Consider the following 19777-nt stretch of genomic DNA (forward strand, 5'->3'; position numbering starts at 1 on the left):
ATTAAATGTGTGGAGCAGCTGTGAAATAGCTGTAGTCTGGGAGAGAGAGAGTGGGGGTGTAGCCTGTGAGCCTATGGTAATGAGAGAGAGAGAGAGAGAGAGAGAGAGAGAGAGAGAGAGAGACGCGGGTGGACAGTGGGATGCTGTGCGTTATCTGGCTAAATGAGGGTTGTCTTTCCCAGTTCTGGCAGCAGGGCTTCTCCACCCTTTCAGCGAGGATCTGTAATTTACACGACAACAGCAGGGCGCCCGTCGGATCTCCATTGGACTCTGCACTGGATCTCCCACAGCGCTGCTCCTGACGCTGCTCCCGCCGCTGCTGCTGCTGCTGCTGCTGCCTCTGCTGCTACTGCTGCTGCTGCCTCTGCTGCTACTGCTGCTGCTGCTGCTGCTGCTCCATCACCAAACCCTCAACGCCAAAGCAGGAGAAGAAGCTCTGATCTTCGTGCCATGTGCAGAACGACACGTATGTGTGAATTCACGCGGTGACAGCGGAGAGGGGGAGGAATGGAGCACTTGTCATCAAATTCCTGCAGACGCGCCGACGGTGATAAAGGGGAGGCTGTCGTGTAGAGAGAAGACCTTCATACGCAGCAGCCAATCCGAGAGATTCGGGTTTTTTTTTTATTGCCAGCGAAAAGGATCGGTGGTCAGGTGTCGCCTTTCATTTCAACCACAACAATGGGGTAAGTGTGATTATTATCCCACAGGCAAGACTCAGTTCCTTTCTGTATTCATATCAGCTGCGGCCGCCTCACGCGATATGAACTTCCCTGCCATGGAAACCACACCACGCATAACAAATAACTACCCAGCCAGGTGTATGCGTAAAAAATCAGTCTGTCTTAACATGTGGCTGAAGGTGGATGCATGGTTCAGATGGGCTGTCTGACATAGGCTGCTGGATGTGGTAGAGTAGTGATGCTCTGATGGCCTTGCTGTGCTGCACTCTCTCTCACACATACATAGCCTACACACTCACACACTCACATAGACACACAAAACAAAATTTGAGGCAAATAATGAAACAATTTGTTCCCCTCTTCTCAGAATAGGCTCCATTTGGTAAAATAGAAAGACACTTTTGGACCAACACGCTGGCACACAAATGCTAGTGCAGAAGTTGCTGCCATCATCAAACTTTTAGGATCAAAATAGTGGTTAATCCGCAGTGGCTCCCACTGTGGGACTAGGAGGGGGGGGGGGATTTGGGTGTGGGTGTATTTACCAAAATGAAGCAAAGTTTAAATGCTTCCCTACTCCACAATCCATTATTCTTTGCCCTAAACCAATGAGAGAGTGGATAGAGATGCTGGTTTTTCTAGGTCTCTCTGTCCTACTGTTTTCTCCCCACCTACATTATAGACAGTTATGTAATTCGGGATGAGGCATTTGTAACAGCATCTCAGCACATCAGAGATCTCTGATGTTCTGTACACCCTGTTCCGGGTCCTGCTCTGGAGAAGGTTTTGGGAGCAGTAGCTATAATGTCAGAGGCAGGTTAATGTCAGTAGCTGTACAGTGCTGCTCAAGGCTGGAGTAGCAGAGAGCGGCTGTCTCTCTCCCTCTCTCTCTCTCCCTCTCTGTCTCTGTGGCAGCATGGTGACCGCTGCCTTACACATCCTCAACCACAAGCACCCATCAGTGAAATATCTGCCGAGTGTGCAGCAGCACTGCTCATTTGCATGTCCCCTAACCCTGAGCTCAGCGGTCCATTTCCCCCCACCAAGCCTGCTGTTCATTAACAGCTGTCTCCTGCAGTTCATTGTGATTAATTGCACAGCAGGAGGTTAACAATATGGCAAAGGCATGGTGCGATTTCAAGGCATCGGCCAAAACTCCTGCATTAACTATTTACAATACACTGGAGGCTTCCCAGGCGCCCACTCTGCCCTCCTACAGTGTGGGCAGCACACATCATTCAGCAGTCTCCCACTCAGCCTCAGCTCTCCACTGGGCTCTGCCTCACTGGTGACTAACTTACTGTTATGCAACTGACTCAATGACTCAATTGATCCACGATGCAATAAATTGTAAAACTGTGATTGGATTTACTTTACTGTAGCATGTGTAAGTGTGAATTATGTGCAGGTGCAGATGAGATGAAAGTGTATACATACAGTTGGTCCAGATCTGTTGTTTCTGTGCCCATCCAGCAGTGATGGCACAGACAAGATAGAGTCATATTTCACTTTCGGCCTTGTGGCTCAATACCAAACCTTATTCTGATCTAATGGTAGTGGAGAACATTAGTGTTGGACCAGAACTGGAGATGCCTATCAACACTCTCCCTGGTGCGCTCTCACTTCCTTGGGCAAATACAATCAGAGCACAGATGGACTCAGTTTCTCTGCTTGTCTTTGTCTTTGCTTGTTTCTGTGGGTGTGTGAGGACAGAAGAGTGTACAGTATGTGTGTGTTCGCAGGCACATCTCAGGTCATCCCAGTAGATGGAGCAACAGGGAGCTCTCTCATTAATGACATCTCTCTACCTTAAATATGTTCCACTTGCCTTCAAGCTCTCTTCTGTTGAATTAATGAAAAACTCTGGAAACAAAGGACAACTCCAGGAGAGGTGGAGGTGGCGAGGGAGAGGGAGATCTCCTGAGATGAACCGTTTCATTATGCCAAGGTTTCAGTGCCAGTGTTTGTAGAACAAGTGGGACAGCTGCATAGTTAAAGGAGACTCACTCGTGTAGAAAATAAAATACAGTGTTTTGTTGTAACATGTAGTAAAGTGTGTGCGTGTGTGGCTGAAAGTGTTCACATCTGTGCATCAAATCCCTGAAGCACAAGAGGCGCTACAGGCAACACCTGTTGGAACTGCAGATGTGTGTGTGTGTGTGTGTGTGTGTGTGTGTGTGTGTGTGTGTGTGTGTGTGTGTGTGTGTGTGTGTGTGTGTGCGTGTGCGTGTGCGTGTGCGTGTGCGTGTGTGTGTGTGTGTGTGTGTGTGTGCCCTGTAGTCATTGCTACAGTATTGTTCTTTATAGATCAATACCAGTGTTAACTAGCTTGGGTCGAGGTTCTGTGCTGTAGCTCGACATATTCTAATGGGGCAGCTCAACCTATAAATACAAAAAAAGGTTCCTATGAAAACTTTTCACTATCATGGCTGTGGATTATTACTGTAAGACTAATGGGAACATGTTTCTGGCAAGACATTTTCCTGCTGAGTAGTTTTAAGTCTAACTTTGTTTCACCTCCATTGTGCTGGTGTGAACAACTTAAACCCAGACAGATAAATCATGTACTGCCACGTATCACGTATGCTGGTATAAGAAGACGCCTCGGAGCAAAATCCGTCCACTTGTCATGGTGCGGTCAAGTCTATGTGAAGACCGCAACTGTGAATTGAAGTGAAATAAATCTTGTGACGCTAACATCCATTCCTTTCTAGTATCTGTTTTATATATTTTATAACGTCAAAAAACTGTATTGTGCCACAGACTAATTAACTCCCACTCCTCCAACTGCTTATAAATACAATACAACAGAAACTCTTTACTGTGATTGTTAAAAAAAAAAAAATGAAACTCCTTTAGCAACTCTTCATCCATCCATCCATCCATCCATCCATCCATCCATCCATCCATCCATCCATCCATCCATCCATCCATCCATCCATCCATCCATCCATCCATCATTCTTTTCCTCAAAAACTTTCATTTCATCCTGAAAGTTCAGGCGTGAGCAGCCCACAGCCATAGTTCATGTAGCTGTTTATACTGTGTAGCAGTTTAGAAGCTTCCCACTCCCTCCATCTTCCTCTGCTGGAAGATGGGTGGATTCATCAGCTCTCTGTCCTCTCCGACATTCATCACCTCCTCCACATTCTCCTCACCCCCTCTTCTCTCACTTTATCACTCTCCCTCCCTCTCTCTCTCTCTCATCCTGCCTGCCTTCTCTCTCTTTCTCTCTGTTTTTAATATTCACGTTCCAGCACCTGCCCTTGTGTCACGCAGTACACTCTGCATGCTAAACACCCCCTCTTCCTCTTCCTCTTCCTCCTCCTCCTCCTCCTCCTCCTCCTCCTCCACACTTTCTCCTCTACCACTCGTTCTCCTCTACCAACTGAGATGACCACTTTGCTAACACTCTTACTTTTCTGTTTTACTCACCGCACTTTCCTTTTGGTGAGGAGGGCAGCTTTTGATTTTATATACACACTTTATACACATGTAGGTCTACTACACGCTGGTGGAGGTTAGACAACATTTTGAGGCAATTTCTCCTGCTTCTTTCATTTCTGCCTGTTGCTAAATCTGTGTCACTGCCAGATAGGCCACACATCAGTGGAGTGGAGTTCATCACCAGAGTGCAAGAAGATCAACATGCTCTGAATTGATCTTCATGCAATCCCACAACAAATGACTCTGTCAGGCTCAGACCAGAATCTGTAGTGGGAGCATGTCTGTTTGATTTAAACTTTCATGTTATGGATTTACCTGCTCCTAAAGAAGAGAAATATTTTATAATATTATTTTACTTTTTACTCCTTTTTAAAAAAAAAAGAAAGCAGGAGTCATCGTTTCATCATATTCCATGCTGTCTTGTAAAAGTTTACTTGTAGGAGTAGGTATTGCTTTTTTTGACAACTGGTGGGTGTCATTTTGGAACAAAACTCCTTGGCATGGGCATTCATGTAAAAATTAAAGCACAGGAACATGGCTGTGTTTGGTACACGCACAATCAAGCAACAAGAAGCTCAGAATTTGCCACAGCTCCATCAAATTATGCAATGAAAAACGATGCCAGTTGCCAAGCGGCTATTGCACAGATCATACAGACAGGCCGGGGTTGTGTGATGTGTGCTGGGAGAGAGTTGAAATGACTCACAGTTCTGCCACTTACACTGCTGTCGATGATTATGATAATTCGCACAGAGCACTCCACAAGCAGCTTTGTGGAGTCGCATTAATCATCCCAGATTCACTCCCTGACTTCCCATACTCTTCACATTCCCCATCATTTTCTTTCTCTCCCTGCCTAACTTCCCTCTCTGTCTCCCTCCCTCTCTCTCTCCCTCTCTCTCCCTGTCTCCATGTTTTTCTTTCTTTCCCAGTCTTGGCTAATCACACACAGGAGGGGTGCTGCTGCTGAATTTTAATATTAATTTATACAGCAAGCCTTTGATGTCCCCCATCACCCCCTCAGTGCAGTGTAAGCACTTCTCTATCTCCTGCTCTGCCAGCACTGCCAGCCCAGAATATCTCCCTCTGCACCCTGCGCCTTGTGTGTGTGTGTGTGTGTGTGTGTGTGTGTGTGTGTGTGTGTGTGTGTACTGACTGTAGATATTACCCAAGAAGCCCCAACAATGCTGGAATATATGAGGGCACTGGAAGAACAAACCGAAGCGTGAGGGATAAATGGACGGAGGGTGAAGGTTGAGCATAAGTGACGGGAGATTCATTGGTCAAAAACAGAGCTCGCTCTTATATAATCTCTCCACTGCAACTGGGGTTGAATCTAAACTCTGGTTTGCGTGTCACACAGAGGTCAATAAGGAATTAAGTAATTTCAATTGAACCCATAGTGGAGTTTGGATCACCTACTGATCCAAGCAGCAACAAGACAAATCCACATACATTCACATGTAGTATAAATACACACGTATTATTCCATCACACTTGTGTCATTGTGTGTGGATGTTAATGCATTGTGTGTGTGTGTGTGTGTGGCTTTGGGTGTGTGTGTGGAAACTGCAGCTCTGTGGGGTGTGTCTGTGGTAGTTAACCATGGCCTACTGTCTATATTTAGCCTTAAACCCTCTCCTTTCCTCCCCCCTGTGCTCCCCCGTGTGACCCTCACTCAGTGCTGCAGGCATTCCCATATCAGAGCAGAGAGAGACGACGACGCCTTACACAGAGAGAAAGACAAAAAGGGTTTCTGCTGGATAGCTGCATGCGTCTAGTGTGTGCCTAGAGAGATAATGCACAAGGGGAAAGTGTAGACTTGAGGTGTATAGCAACTCTGCTGTAATTTGAAAGTTCAGCTTGTTATCCCATCCGATCCTCGTAGACCATGAGTTTGTATCGTCGTCCTCTGATAGCCTCTCTGTCTGTGGTGTAACTATGGAGGATGGCGAGTTGGTAATTCGGTTGCCAGGGCGATCTGACTCCCCCGTGGGCAACAGGAGTTTCAATGCTGGTGGTGGTGGGTTTGGTGAGACGTTGGTGTTGCGGCACAAAGAGGTTCACCACTTCTTCTTGGTCCCCTTCAGGGAGCAGCCCATCTACAGCACGAGGGCCCACGTCTTCCAGATCGACCCCAACACCAAGAAGAACTGGCTGCCCACCAGCAAGCACGCGGTCACTGTCTCCTACTTCTACGACAGCACGCGTAACGTCTACCGCATCATCAGCCTGGATGGCACCAAGGTGAGCGGTTGATTCTTTGCTGTCAATCTCTCGCACACCTTGTTGCACGTACAACACAGTCTTCATTGTACCTCTGCTGCTGCATCCATTGTGTTATTTTTATTCTCTGCCAGCTGACATGGTTTTATTAAGATGTTCCAGATGTTTCAGTATAATCACGTCAAACAGCCTTACAGGAGATTTTAGTGGCACCGTGATCTACTGAGCATTAATGGTGTTACTGTAATAAGCTCTGCACTGGAATCTAATGTGCAAACACATCCTAAAAGAGCTCATGTTTCAACATGTTTATGCATGCAACTACTGTATTTACGAGTGCGTGTCTGTCTCTGCACTTCAGAGTCCACCATTAATGTCTCAGGATATTCTTGTTTGAGATCCGGGAAGGATATTTCTGCTGGGCATGGTGTAATCAAGTTCTTCATAGGGATGGACCAGTCACTCACATGCACACACTGCTGACCACTTATGGAGACAGGAGGGGTGAAGTTAAATTAGAGAAACAGATGACAGCATGAAAAGGATGTGTGGTGGACAACGTGGCTACAGTAGCAAAGGCAGAAAAGTTTGAAGCTACAGGTGAACGAGACGGTCAAAAATATATGAAGGCCTGACAGCAGCAAAGTCACTGAGTTAAGTGTGTGTGTGTGCGTGACCCTCAATTTAGCAACCAACCCATAGCATACAGCGCTCAATAGACGATCACTAATTTCAACTGTTGTGTAACCAACACACTCACTGACTGCTTCCCTCATCATTACGAAATGATGCCAACCAGAATTTCAGCTATTACACAACACTGCTAATTGATCCGCCATTAATTTGTTTTCTATAAATGTTACTCAACAGATGAAGTTGAATTATATAAGATTTCGATGAGGCCTGTGGCTCATACGATCTCTGACTTCCACACTACGCCCAACAGTCGTGGTTGGTTCCCACGAGGATGTAAATCTTCAGAAACCAGTCATGAATATCTACTCATCAAGTCAAGGATACTCAAACTCAAACTGGAGTAAATAGTGAATAGTGTTGGGGTGGCAGATTTGGCGGTCCAGAGAGTATTTTGCCACAGTGGGATATTATGTGTGGGAGTGACTCAAAATAAACCAAACCATGTTCTTGGTGATGAAGAAACATGTCAGCCAGCACAACAGTGTAGCTCACTGATGTACATTAAATCATAGATCTATGTATTCAAGATGTTCACCTGATATACTGTTTACTTCTCTTCATTGAATCTGAAGGCTTTCAAGAAATTACACGTCTGAACATACACAATTCACTTTGTCACAGTGTTGAGTGAAATCTCACAAAACTGTCCATGACTCTCACAATTACCCAGAAGCCCTTGTTTTTGTTCAAGTAACAGTGCAAAACCATCAGACATTCAGTTTACAATTTTAAGGAAACAGCTTATCAAGATTAATAATACTAGATTTTCTACCAATTGTCTAAATAAGGCAAAGTGATATTATAACGTGTAAACTTTGTGTGTTTCACATAATTAGGGCTTGATTGATTCCATCATGTGTTGACCTGATTTGTTTTTCAAACAGTTCCCTTTCATCTGACCTTCTCTCTCTCTCTCTCTCTCTCTCTCTCTCTCTCTCTCTCTCTCTCTCTCCCTCTCTCCCTCTCTCTCTCTCACACACACACACACTACGCACACTGCAGCAATAAAGTTAATTTAATACATATTAAGTGGGTTGCCTCTGTCCTGCAGGCAATAATCAACAGCACCATCAGTCCCAACATGACGTTCACAAAGACCTCACAGAAGTTTGGCCAGTGGGCGGACAGTCGAGCAAACACTGTCTATGGCCTGGGATTCTCCACTGAGCATCATCTATCCAAGGTACCACCCCCCGTCCACCCCCACACACAAACCACATCCACTAGAAACCTGTGAGCATCAATCACAGAGCGGCTTCTCTTTTCTGTTTTCGCCCCCAGTCCCTGAGAGAGGATGGCATTTCAACTTTCTTTTTACTCTTGTTGCTATAGCATCTCACAAAGTGTAGATCTGCTCAGCGTTTAGTCCTAATTGGGCTTTTTTTTCTGTGTGTGTGTTTATGAAAGTTATGTACAGTATATGTGTGTGTTCATTGTGTGTGTGTGTGTGTGTGTGTGTGTGTGTGTGTGTGTGTGTGTGTGTGAGCGAGAAAGAGAAAAAGAAAGTAAGAGAGTCGATGGTGATGTCTCTCCTCTGCAGTATGATTGAGCTCTGTCGTGAACCAGGGAGGCTTACAGCATTCCCACTCACACACACACACAGCCGTGAAGACGTGCTTTCTGTGCCAGGAAGGCAGGGATAGAGAGACTGATAACAATACTTAATATTAAAGATGTTTCATATCTTATACTGGACATTACTGTAATGACTCATGGTCCTGTGGTAAAGATTGATGCAGTGTTGGTTTTAAAGAGGCACTCAAACTATTCAATTTAACCCTAACCCCACATCAAATAAAATCCTGCGTAGGCCTGTCACAATTATTACATAATGTCCTGATCGCAATTATTTGAGCTAACCACAATTATTTTGCATAATTGTTTTCATTGTTTTCATTCATCTGTATAAAAACAGCAGGATGAAACTAACAGAAATGTCATATTTCCATCATTATTTCCTCGTCGTTTTCCGCTGTTTGAGGTTTGAATTTTGCTCTTTTAATGACATCATCACGTTGCGCCCCCTTCTTCTTCTCTGGTTTAGTGGCACAGTGGTGGAGCGCCACAAACTGTTTATCTCAAGGAGCTTCATTTCTAATATTCTGCGACCGCATTTCAATGAGCATATTGACATTAGCATCATGGATTTAGTTGCAAAGCCTAAAGGCAAACAGAAATGTAGTTTTTATTATGTATGTGTATTATTTAGGCTTATACTATAATAGTGGCATAAAATGATCAGGAAAAAGACAATTAAATCATCTTGTGCATATAATGAGAGTAAAAGGGCAGATTGCTTTTAAAACTCCCTTCACTGTGGGTTTTCTTGGCTAATATGGAGCATCTGTGAACTGATTTACTCCGGCAGCTACAGTGTTAACAGGAACTGTGTCTGAGGTGTATCAATATCCAGTCTTACAGTAAGAGCCAGTGACGGCTATTTTCTTTGGTTTCAAGTTAAAATAATCAGATTCACCTCTCAGATAACCGCAGTGCCAACGCTTCTGAAGCACTTCCACTGACTCACTACTGCATTTACATCACTGTACCAGAGCTATTATATTGCACTGAAGTGAAATCACATTGAGTTACTCATTGCAGCTCCACCAATGGCAGACACAAGAGCGACTCTATCAGAGTTGTCAATTTGATTTCCTCATCACTCAGCCGGCCCCCTGCAGGACTGTATGTGCTAAATTACTCAGTAAAACTGTGGAAATAGCGTCAGTGATCAACCACACCCTAAAGGGGCATCAGGGATGTGTGCTTGTGTGTGTGTTTATATTTGCCCAAAGTCCCTCAGCTGAGCTCACCTTACCGCTTCAGGCTCGCTGGAGGTATCTTTGCTCTCGACCAAAATAAACCCAGAGATCAACTTCATCCACTGACAACTTCTGATTAAAGCAAAAAACACAGTGGCACCGCCTGCTTTGTTTGGTGTGTGTGTGTGTGTGTGTGTGTGTGTTACAGTTTTAAAGGTTACTAACAGTGACCTAGTTAGCTCACGTTTCTGCTGGGGAATTATGGGTCGGGGCCTTCTTTCCTAAGTTAAACTGTGGGTTGTTGGCGACAGTTTCCCCTGGCTTTACAGTTGACCTATTACACACTGATCTTTGTGTGTGTGTGTGTGTGTGTGTGTGTGTGTGTGTGTGTGTGTGTGTGTGTGTGTGTGTGCACATATGGCTTTACTGAAAAGATTAAACAGCACAGCACTGTATGAATTACAGCCCATACTGATAGCTGTCCCTCTGTGTTCAGTTTGCAGAGAAGTTCGCAGAGTACAAAGAAGCAGCACGGCTCGCTAAAGAGAAGAGTCAAGAAAAGATGGAGATGGCCACGTCTCCTTCTCAGGTACGTTCACAACACACTGACCCACCCCACCCCACCCCTTATTATTATTATGGACGGAGTAAGATACAGTAGATAACAAAGAATTTAACTGAAAAACAAACATTTAGTTAATTGATGTAGAAAAGGGGAATAAAAAAAACACTGAAAGGTGGCTTAAAATGAAAATAAGCATGAGTGTAGTATGAGTAGTTAGTAATTTTCCTCTACTGTGAGAATTACAAACCTAAAACAATATACACCAACATTTTCCCTGTATGTATCCACCCTATACATAAAAAAGACAAAGCTTTCTGTGAACTCACCATGAATTGGAGAGCATAATTAGCCTGTATGTTAGGTATTTGTATGTGTGGGATAAGTAATAATAGAGTGTTTTAGGGCATGTGTGGCTGCATCTGAGAGAAAATTAGCTTGTTTCAGAGCAGAATCCCCAGAGAAATCTCTTCTTTAATCTAAAGGCTGCTAACAGGCTTCATGTCCTCGTCTGTTCATTATGGAGGCAAGGGCAGCAGCCCCCTGCTGTACTGCGGTCTATTACTCCTACTATTAATGCTGCGGCCCACATGGGTTGAAATGCTACAGTACCTTGTTCTTCCCATGGGAGGACGTTTTATAATGAAGCCAAGTGGACAGCTTCGCTCTCATCAGGGGTTGAAGGCTGCGTGTGCTCCGGCCAGCACCGCATCACAGTTGCTGGAAGCGGAGGGATTGCATTGCATTGTAACTATAAAGGCTGCATGCGGCCTTCCTGCTACAAGCCTGCAGCGGTGTGCTGAAGCTGTCTGCTCTGTTTCACTACTCAAAGCCAGTGCTTCACCCACATGCCTGCTGGCTTTCTCTCTAACCTCCAGATCCCCCCTCCCTTCTCTCCTCTGAATACACTGAAAGTAGGAAACACGAGAGAGGAACTGTTCTGACAAAATAAGATGAGAAAACACAAACACAGAGCTAAATGCTACAGTATGCTGGTCCCAGTGGGCCTGACCCCCGGTGGAAACGCACCATGAATGGATATTTAATGGTATATTAATGAATGTAGAGCACAAAATGTAACACCAGCCATAATCTTCCTCTTATCTCTCACTTCCTGCTTTCCCATTAGAGACCTACAAGCAGTGTCATTGTGCCACCGTATTGTGCCCAAGCCCTGAGTCTTAATAGCTTTGTTTTATGTACGTGCAACAGCTAAATGATTTGTCTCTCGTATAATTCCGAGCTTGTATGGGATATAAAGATAAGCATTAATCTGTAATTCTGCAATTTCCCACTGCTATAGTAAGCTATTTATTGGCCTATGGGCAAGTGGAACGGCTCACCAAGATGCACACATTTTGAGCACCACAGCAATAAGACCTTTAGCAGTGTGAGAGGCGGCATTCCCAGGATCCCCAACACACACACACACACCCACACACACACACACACACACACACACACACACACACACACACACACACACACACACACACACACACACACACAAATCACTTCTCATGTCAACTGTTATGTGGGACATAGGATTTATTTATGAAATTCTTGTTTTTATCTTGTTGGGATTTCTGGTAATAAGAGACAATTGAGATTGCTCAAGTTAATTATTATACATTTTATATTATTACATTTAGTTACTAATTATAGGTATGTACATTCCCATAAGTGGTGTTGGGCTGAAACAATTAGTTGACAGAAAATCAGCAACAATGTTGATAATCCCTCTCAAGATAAGCTGTGATAAGCCTCTCAGACGAGAGGATTTGGTGCTTCTCTGTTTTGTGTTTTAATCATTTTAAATTAAATATCATTAGGTTTTGGACTGTTGGGCAGACAAAAAAAGCAACTTGAAGATGCCACCTCGAGGTGCAGAAATCTTATAGGGAAAGCAATTCATCTATTACAATAGTAATAGTAATATACAATAGACAGGTTAATGTTGGTCATTTTCTGCTGTAACGTAGTGCAGTTTTTGTCTCTGCCACCTCAGCCCTGGTGTCTATCTGTGCTAACGTCTATCCAGATCTCCTTCTGTGCAATCTAAAGAAATTACTGTCTCTGCTTTTGATAATGTTGAATGCACCATTTCCTGTGCGCCTGAGGCTGTTTCTCTGGAAACCAGACGCCATTAAGTGCTTTAAAATGTAACAGATCTAAAAGCCTTTATGGCCTCACTATAAGTTCCCTCATTATTATTTTTTTCTCATTATTAAGATACTGATGTGTATTTATTGACATCACAGATGTATAAATCAGTGTGAATTGTAATAAATGGATTAATTTCATCAGTGACTGACTGGTGAGTTGGTGTCTATGTGACAGTAACAGTTTTGTGTCACATGTAGGAGTCTCCTGGAGGTGAACTCTCGTCACCTTTGACCCCAGTGACTCCGCCCATGGAAAACATCAACGGCACAGATGAAACCTTCGACACGACTCCCAACTCAGACCCCCGTCCCGAGCCGGCACAGAACGCACTGGCCTTCACACACAGGTACAGTACATCCCGCATTGCTGTGTGGTCACTGTCCCGTGTTGCCATGTTTACTCTCATATTCCATACATACAGTATCACACTCAAACAAGACTAAAATAGATTCAAATTTTCTCTCAGCTTTTTCTGTTCATCTGAGGCAGAGAAGTCCCACACCTCTCCTCCTCTACGTCTTTCCATCTGTGTGCACCCGTGCCCGTGTATGTGTTGCATGTGAGCATGGTCATGAACTCCCTCTATTCACCACTGCTCTCTCGTGTTTTTCCTCCCTAGGGGGCAGTTTAAGACTTGTCGGGTCTGCTCTTTCTAATAGGGATGTCATAACAAGTCCTGACTACTGCGACATCATAACTACGCAAAACGAAAAAAAAAAAAAAAGCATTCAGGCACAAATGTTCACAAAAAATAACAGCCTGATCCCAGGTCAGCAATGATGCACTTGCCTGTTCACTAACTGCAAACAAATAAGGTAACAACAGTGTGTCGTGTCGAAACACCAGTGAGAAGGAATATGGGGGTGATGAATTCACAGGACTTTCTCTTGAAATACAGTGACGTACATTCAGTGACGTTCACACAGTCACTTCATGTGGACCAGCAAAAGATGTAACTATGTGTTCCTCTGAAATGAGGGATTATTTAAGTAGTTGATTTTGTTCACTCTGAGCATGCTTGGCAAGGAGACTCGTATATATTTATAGTTTAATGTTTACCTACTGCAATGCAATAATATCTTTTTAAATTCAAATTCAAACCTTTTGACTTTTATGTTCTTGGATGCATTACAGAATATGTGACCTCTATGCATGCATCACTACTGTTATATACATACCTGGTGTGTTTGTGTCCCGTTAGCACGCTGAATATGGAGATGGATATTTCATATTCCCTGTAATTGTCACTACCAGTTCGTATTAAGTAGATTATGTAAGATAAAGGGGTCAAAGTGCCATGTAAATATTTTCGCTATGTTTAATGGCTTTCTGAAGAGGTGTGGCTGTGAGGTTCATCGCCGAAAAGGTGTCGATAAAGCATTTATGTAAGACTTATATAACATATAGTGTGGGTAGTGGGAGGCAAGAGACCAAGACAGACAGACAGACAGAGAGAGAGAGAGAGAGAGAGAGAGAGAGAGAGAGAGAGAGAGAGCGAGAGAGCGTGTGTGTGTGTTTGTCAGAAACTGAGAGCGAGAGAAGTGCATTGTGTAAAGTCTGTACATGAGTCACTGATACCTAGAAATGCACCAACTGCACACACTCCCTACAATAAATAAACTCAACAGGACGACACTCAGTTTCCGTCATTTAAGTGAGTGAGGTGTGTGTGTGTGTGTGTGTGTGTGTGTGTGTGTGTGTGTGTGTGTGTGTGTGTGTGTGTGTGTGTGTGTGTGTGTGTGTGTGTGTGCGTGCGTGCTTGTGTGCGTGTGTTTTTTTTTTTCTTACGAGGGGAACTGTTCTGTCCTATTATCTACTGTCACTTGTAGTCGACTGTACACTCAGGTCTTCTCATTTGTAAAACCTCTGTAATTTGTGCCACTTTCATTTTCTTTCTGGCTGCGATTCTTATTAATTAAAGATATCATTCAATCGCTTAGTGTACTATCACTCTTTTTTTGGTTAACTCTTGGTGTTTGAGTGGAGAATCTTCCCATTTTTCTAATATTTAAAGATCATTTCACAGATCTATAGAGACACTACTGTAGATGTTTTTATTAATGTGTTAAATTCTGTAAAGCCTCCAAAAGCTCAAGTGCAAATGCTCAGAAATCCCTACCGCTACATCATGAACAGTGCAGTGAGAGCAGGCTGTGGAGAGGACACCCACTGCCTGCTGCAGCCCTGCTGCTGATATGTCTATTAATGCTGCATGTGTGGGAGACGGGGTCGACTCGGAGCGTTTGCAGTGGCAAGCGTGGACATAACAAGCAAACCTCAGTCTTGTGTTTTCTGAGAGGCATATGCAGAGAGGGTAGATGCAAGGACCATCCAGATATTTTTTCCACATAACCCTCTCTTTTTCTGTCTCTTCTCTCTATGATTCATAGTTCTTCAGTTTAGTATGTACTGTGTGGCTCATCTCACTTGTCTATCATCTTTTGCAGTGGCGCCATCGGCCTCACGTGTACCACAAACTGCACTTAAAATGTATTTTCTGGCCATTTGTGTAAGCACGTTTGATTTGATAACAACCCAAAAAAAAGAATAAAAATATTTGTGGTGTATTTTGAATGTGTTGTACTTGTATAGTGCTTCACGAAGGTTAAGATGTTGAAACACACCTGCACACACAGGTGTTTTCTGTCTTTTTGCACCAGACCTCTATGATGGTCTTGTGTTTGTGTCTCTGCTGTGCGTCTGGAATTAGATAACGACTTATCTCCATAACATGTGCACCACACTGCTGCTTAGCAGGACTGTGTAGGCAGGTATGTGTGGGTGCGCAGGGCAGGGGAAGGGAGAGGGGGATGAGAGACAGCTGTACGCAGCGCTCTGAGAGGGGTTTTTTATATCACAGGGTGTAGGCGTGTTTGGCAGGTCTGCAGTGGAGTGGCTCTGAATGGTTTTCACTATGTTATAAGTCCTTTTGTTGGGACTGGTCAGGCTCCGTGTGAATGGTCTCCCAGTGTCGGAGGATGTAGGCGTCTGTCGGTGGATTTGTGGGTAGGCTTGTGTGTGAGAGGAGACAGTGCCGATGTCATGCGTCAGGGTGCCACGAGCGCCTCCGTTCCTCTGGTGCTGCCATGGCAACTGTTCTGCCTCCCTGCTTCTTGAAGGGCTATGTGAGGAGGAAGAACCTACCTGACAATGCACCGCGGTCAGGACGCAGCATAAACGCGAGGTGGCTGTAAAAAAAAACAACCTTCAGTGTCACACAAGTTTACGATTTGTGTGTTTGGCAGCTTTTATTGAGCCTGGGAGGAGAATTATGATTGACATTGTAAAGTAGTAAAACACAAAACAGAGTGTTGATGTTTTATTCAGGAGTTGTGGTGCATAAGCAGAGTACACAGGTTATGTCCAAACCACAAAATCCATTCACAACTGAATCAAAAAGAAAGAGTGTAAAATACATTGAAAACCAATAAAATGTAAAAAAAAAAAAAAAGTAAAACTACATTAAACACAGTATATCTTGACAAAATCCCACAAAATCTGCTGCTCATCATGACACATCCAATTCAGAGGAACATTGTTCACATGAAAAAGTACAGATCAGTGTAACATTAGTTGAATCTGCTGCACCAGATACAGATTTTTACAGTCTGTGATTTTGAAAAAATTTGATAAATTAATAAATGCAAAAAATCAATTTCAAACATTTAGTTTCTTCAGTTCAACATCACACAATTGTGAAATTGTAACAAAACAACCTATTGTTCAGCAACTGATAAATATACATGGCTGATAAAAATCCATTTAGTAAATAATACACACCATCTTTACAATCAACAGCTAACTTACCCTCCATGTGTCTCACACACCTCCAGCTCTGCTCTGCTGTCCTGACCCAGAGTTGTGCTCAGGTGCCCTCCTGAAACCTTTCAGCCAGCCTCATACTTAATGAAAACGAACACCAATGTCAAAACATCTTGCTCCCTTTCCTCTTCTCTAATCCTCCCTCCATCGCTCTCGGTTGCTTTCTCCGTCTGTCTCCATCTTCACATCTTGATGTCTCGCCTGCTCTCCCGCTCTCCGAGCTGGTGTGTGAGGTTTATACATTGGCGCGGCTGCGTGCCTTGGTGACAGCATCGCTCCATGTGTGTGTGTGTCAGTTAGTATGTGCATGTGTAGGATGAAGTGTCGTCTCCCTCCTATGCGTCACACACGCAGACACACTTGCACTCACAGAGGGGGTGGCTGTTGTGTAAGAACTGAAGGCACCGTGGGAGTCCTGAGTGAATTAGATCAGGGCTTTTACACTTCACAGAGTGGGTGTTACATAGTGGAGTATTGCTGCAGTGCATGAGCATTATATACTGTACGTGTGTGTGTGGGGGGGGGGGGGGGTCAATGTGGGGGTAGAACAAAACTGAAAACCACATTGTTGTTGTGGGTCAAAGCCTCATCACTCCTTGAGCGAGCTGTGCTTCCCTTTGTGTTTTTATGTGGATCTGTTTCCACCGCAGTGAGGAATTACTGTGGAGTGTGTGGGAGTAGGAGCTCCTTTTCAAAGGCACTTGACTCGATGTCAGTACTCGACAACGTTTAGGTCTCTCATACATTCTCCCATCCAAGTCAGACATTATGTGATAGACAGAGTGGGCATTATGTAAATCAAAAGCAAATGTCTGTAATCATCATGTTTAACAAGGGAGATGCACAGCGGAAGCATTTTCCCTTAACACATACAGTGTATCTAATATTAATCTTTAACTGCATTGCCCATTAGCTAGTGTTGTTGTTTTTTTCACCCGCCTTTTTCTTCCAACACGCCTCTCCATCATGAAATTCAATCACATTCAATCACTTCTCCTTTATCTCTCAACTCATCTTCTGGTCTGTGAGTGGCTGGACCAGATTAGGCTCCAGCCAGTCTGAGGATATAATCTCAGATTACAACTCATGTGGCAGACGGCTGCTTTCACAGTTACAGTACTGGCCCAGAAGTGCCGACCTCCAGTCTGAGTGCCCACCACAGCACATCAGGATGGATGGATGGATGGATGGATGGATGGGCTACTTATAAAGTTATAAAGTAGCCCATCCATCCAGTATTTACAGAGTCTTGTATCTTCACTGTTACATTTTGACATTGTGACATCATGGTTTCTCATTTTACATTCATCATGAAAGCATTAGCACTTATCAGCTTATTTTGCTGTTGTGGTGAACTGATATGTCTCTGTGTTGTGCAGCCCAGCCATGACAAAACACTGGGAGGCTGAGCTGGAGGCGCTAAAGGGGAACAATGCCAAGCTAACGGCAGCTCTGCTGGAGTCCACAGCCAACGTGAAACAGTGGAAACAACAACTGGCTGCCTACCAGGAGGAGGCAGAGAGACTACACAAGCGGGTGAGGGAAGAGGGCACAGGAATGCTCAGTTGTTTTCATGTGTGTTTAATTTACTCAGATCAAACAGGAGTGATCATTTGGACGGGATGGTATGAAGTCAAGATGAGAGGATGGGAGAAAAAAGCAGAGAGGAGAGATGAGTGCAAGCATGAGGGAGAGTAAAGAGAGGCATTCTGGGAATACAAGATAGTTTGTTTCTGTTGCACCATCTATCTCTCCTTGGATCAGAGTTATTTTGTCCATTTTGTCCTTTTTAGGTGACAGAGCTGGAGTGCCAGAGCAACCAAACCCCAGTGATCAAATCACAGAAGACCGAACTGAACCAAACCATAGAGGAGCTGGAGAATACGCTAAGGGATAAGGAAGAGGTGCGTGTGTGAAGAGAAGTGTGTGTGAGTGTTTTTGAGAGATTCATGTTACACACCCTTTTAATCTTTGTTATTATCCTCAAGGAAATGGAGAAGTTGAAAGAAGAACTGGAAAACATGAATGACCTGATGGAGCAGAAAGACACTCTTACTCAGAAACTTGAGGTGGGTGAAAGAAAAAGTGACTAAACTGAAAGCAGATTTCTCCTGTGTCGAATCCAAAATCGAGAAAACCACAAATCAACTTAAAACATGTCAACAACACTGTTTCCCCAGGAGACGGAGCTGCGCAGTCGGGTGCTTGAGGAGCAGCTGGCGGGCGCGGAGCAGCGGCTAGAGGAGAACCAAGAGGAGCAAGAGAATTTCAGAAAGAGTCTGCGGACGCTGCTGGAGCTGCTGGACGGCAAGATCTTCGAGCTGACGGAGCTCAGAGACACCTTGGCTCGGCTCATAGAGGAGGCCAGCTAGAGATGGAGCTGCCTAATCTGCACAGACAGAGCCATAGGATAATTTACAACCCAGACAACCACAACTCAAACTCACCAACATCAATCCCTAACCCCACCATGTCCCACTTTTCCCCCCTTACAACCCAGACACATTCAAACTGAGACGCTGCACTGCCCAGTTCTGGTTTTGCTCAAAAGAGGGCAGCTAATTCCCCATTTTTACCTTGCAGGCATCAAGCTTCAACCAACCACAGGCACTCCTGTAGTTCAAAACAACACAGGGACTACCTCATCTTGCCTTCTGATTGGCTGGTGTAGGCTTAACCTTGGTTGAATTGATCTGTCCGATCATAGAAATGCCTGCTGTAGCACAATGCTACTGCCCCCACACCACACACACACCAAACTTAGTTAACTTGAGAACTGTGCCTCAGCACCATCTGCTGTTTGACTGGGAGAGCTACACCACAGATTGCAGCATCACAATGTCACATCACACACACACACACACACACACACACACACTTTTCTTCATCTCTAAACTGCCCCCCCAAGGGGAATGTTGAAAGTCATGTGGAAATAATTGCCGTTAAGACTCAGAGAACTGCGCCAAAGCTGCCAAATCCCTCCAAAATATTGTCCTCTAACTAGCAGATGCTTTGATCCAAAGTGACTTACTGTACAGAGAAGTGCTGAACAGAGTCCCAACGTTTGAGCTCGGGCTGCCAGTGGAGAGTCGCTGGAAACAGAGAACTGAAGGACGGCCTTCAACAAACTAGTCAGTCTTACCTATTGACCCGGAGCGACATTGATGCTGCTCCCACAGCCTGGACACACAACAAGTCTGCTTGGAAAAATGGAGTTTGGTTTCCCTTCTCAAGTGAAAAAGAAAGACTGCTATGTATCCACAGCCTATTTAAAATCCTACATGATAGATGAGTATTTAAATCTTCCAAAGGCATCGGCCATATGCCACACAGAAATTTTAAAGGGCGCATGCCCACGTTAGATTTGACATTAGAATTCGTGTATCCAAACTGCTTCCACCGTCTCACACAAA

The 19777-nt window shown here is 44.3% G+C and overlaps 1 protein-coding gene across 2 annotated transcripts; it reads left to right on the plus strand.

Moving 5' to 3' along the window:
- The first annotated feature begins 509 nt into the window (after positions 1-509).
- homer1b (homer scaffold protein 1b) lies at positions 510-19510 on the plus strand. Of its 2 annotated transcripts, XM_083979357.1 has the most exons (9): positions 510-686; positions 6221-6377; positions 8104-8235; positions 10311-10403; positions 12740-12888; positions 17744-17900; positions 18158-18268; positions 18353-18433; positions 18545-19510. In XM_083979357.1, the coding sequence occupies exons 1-9, from the start codon at positions 682-684 to the stop codon at positions 18734-18736; spliced, it is 1077 nt and encodes a 358-aa protein (XP_083835483.1). In that variant the 5' UTR covers positions 510-681; the 3' UTR covers positions 18737-19510. The 2 variants fall into 2 exon arrangements, with proteins under 2 accessions (XP_083835483.1, XP_083835482.1); XM_083979356.1 differs by lacking the exon at positions 510-686 and having other exon boundaries at positions 5823-6377.
- The last annotated feature ends 267 nt before the right edge of the window (positions 19511-19777 follow it).

The sequence above is a fragment of the Trachurus trachurus genome (assembly GCF_905171665.1).
Source record: "Trachurus trachurus genome assembly, chromosome: 9".
Classification (NCBI taxonomy): domain Eukaryota; kingdom Metazoa; phylum Chordata; class Actinopteri; order Carangiformes; family Carangidae; genus Trachurus; species Trachurus trachurus.

Excerpts from the sequence above, each read along its gene's own strand:
- homer1b (XM_083979356.1), top strand. The coding sequence starts at position 6,072 with ATGGAGGATGGCGAGTTGGTAATTCGGTTGCCAGGGCGATCTGACTCC. Across the intron at positions 10,404-12,739 it reads TGGCCACGTCTCCTTCTCAG|GAGTCTCCTGGAGGTGAACT; the intron begins GTACGTTCACAA and ends TGTCACATGTAG. Across the intron at positions 17,901-18,157 it reads CAGAGAGACTACACAAGCGG|GTGACAGAGCTGGAGTGCCA; the intron begins GTGAGGGAAGAG and ends TGTCCTTTTTAG.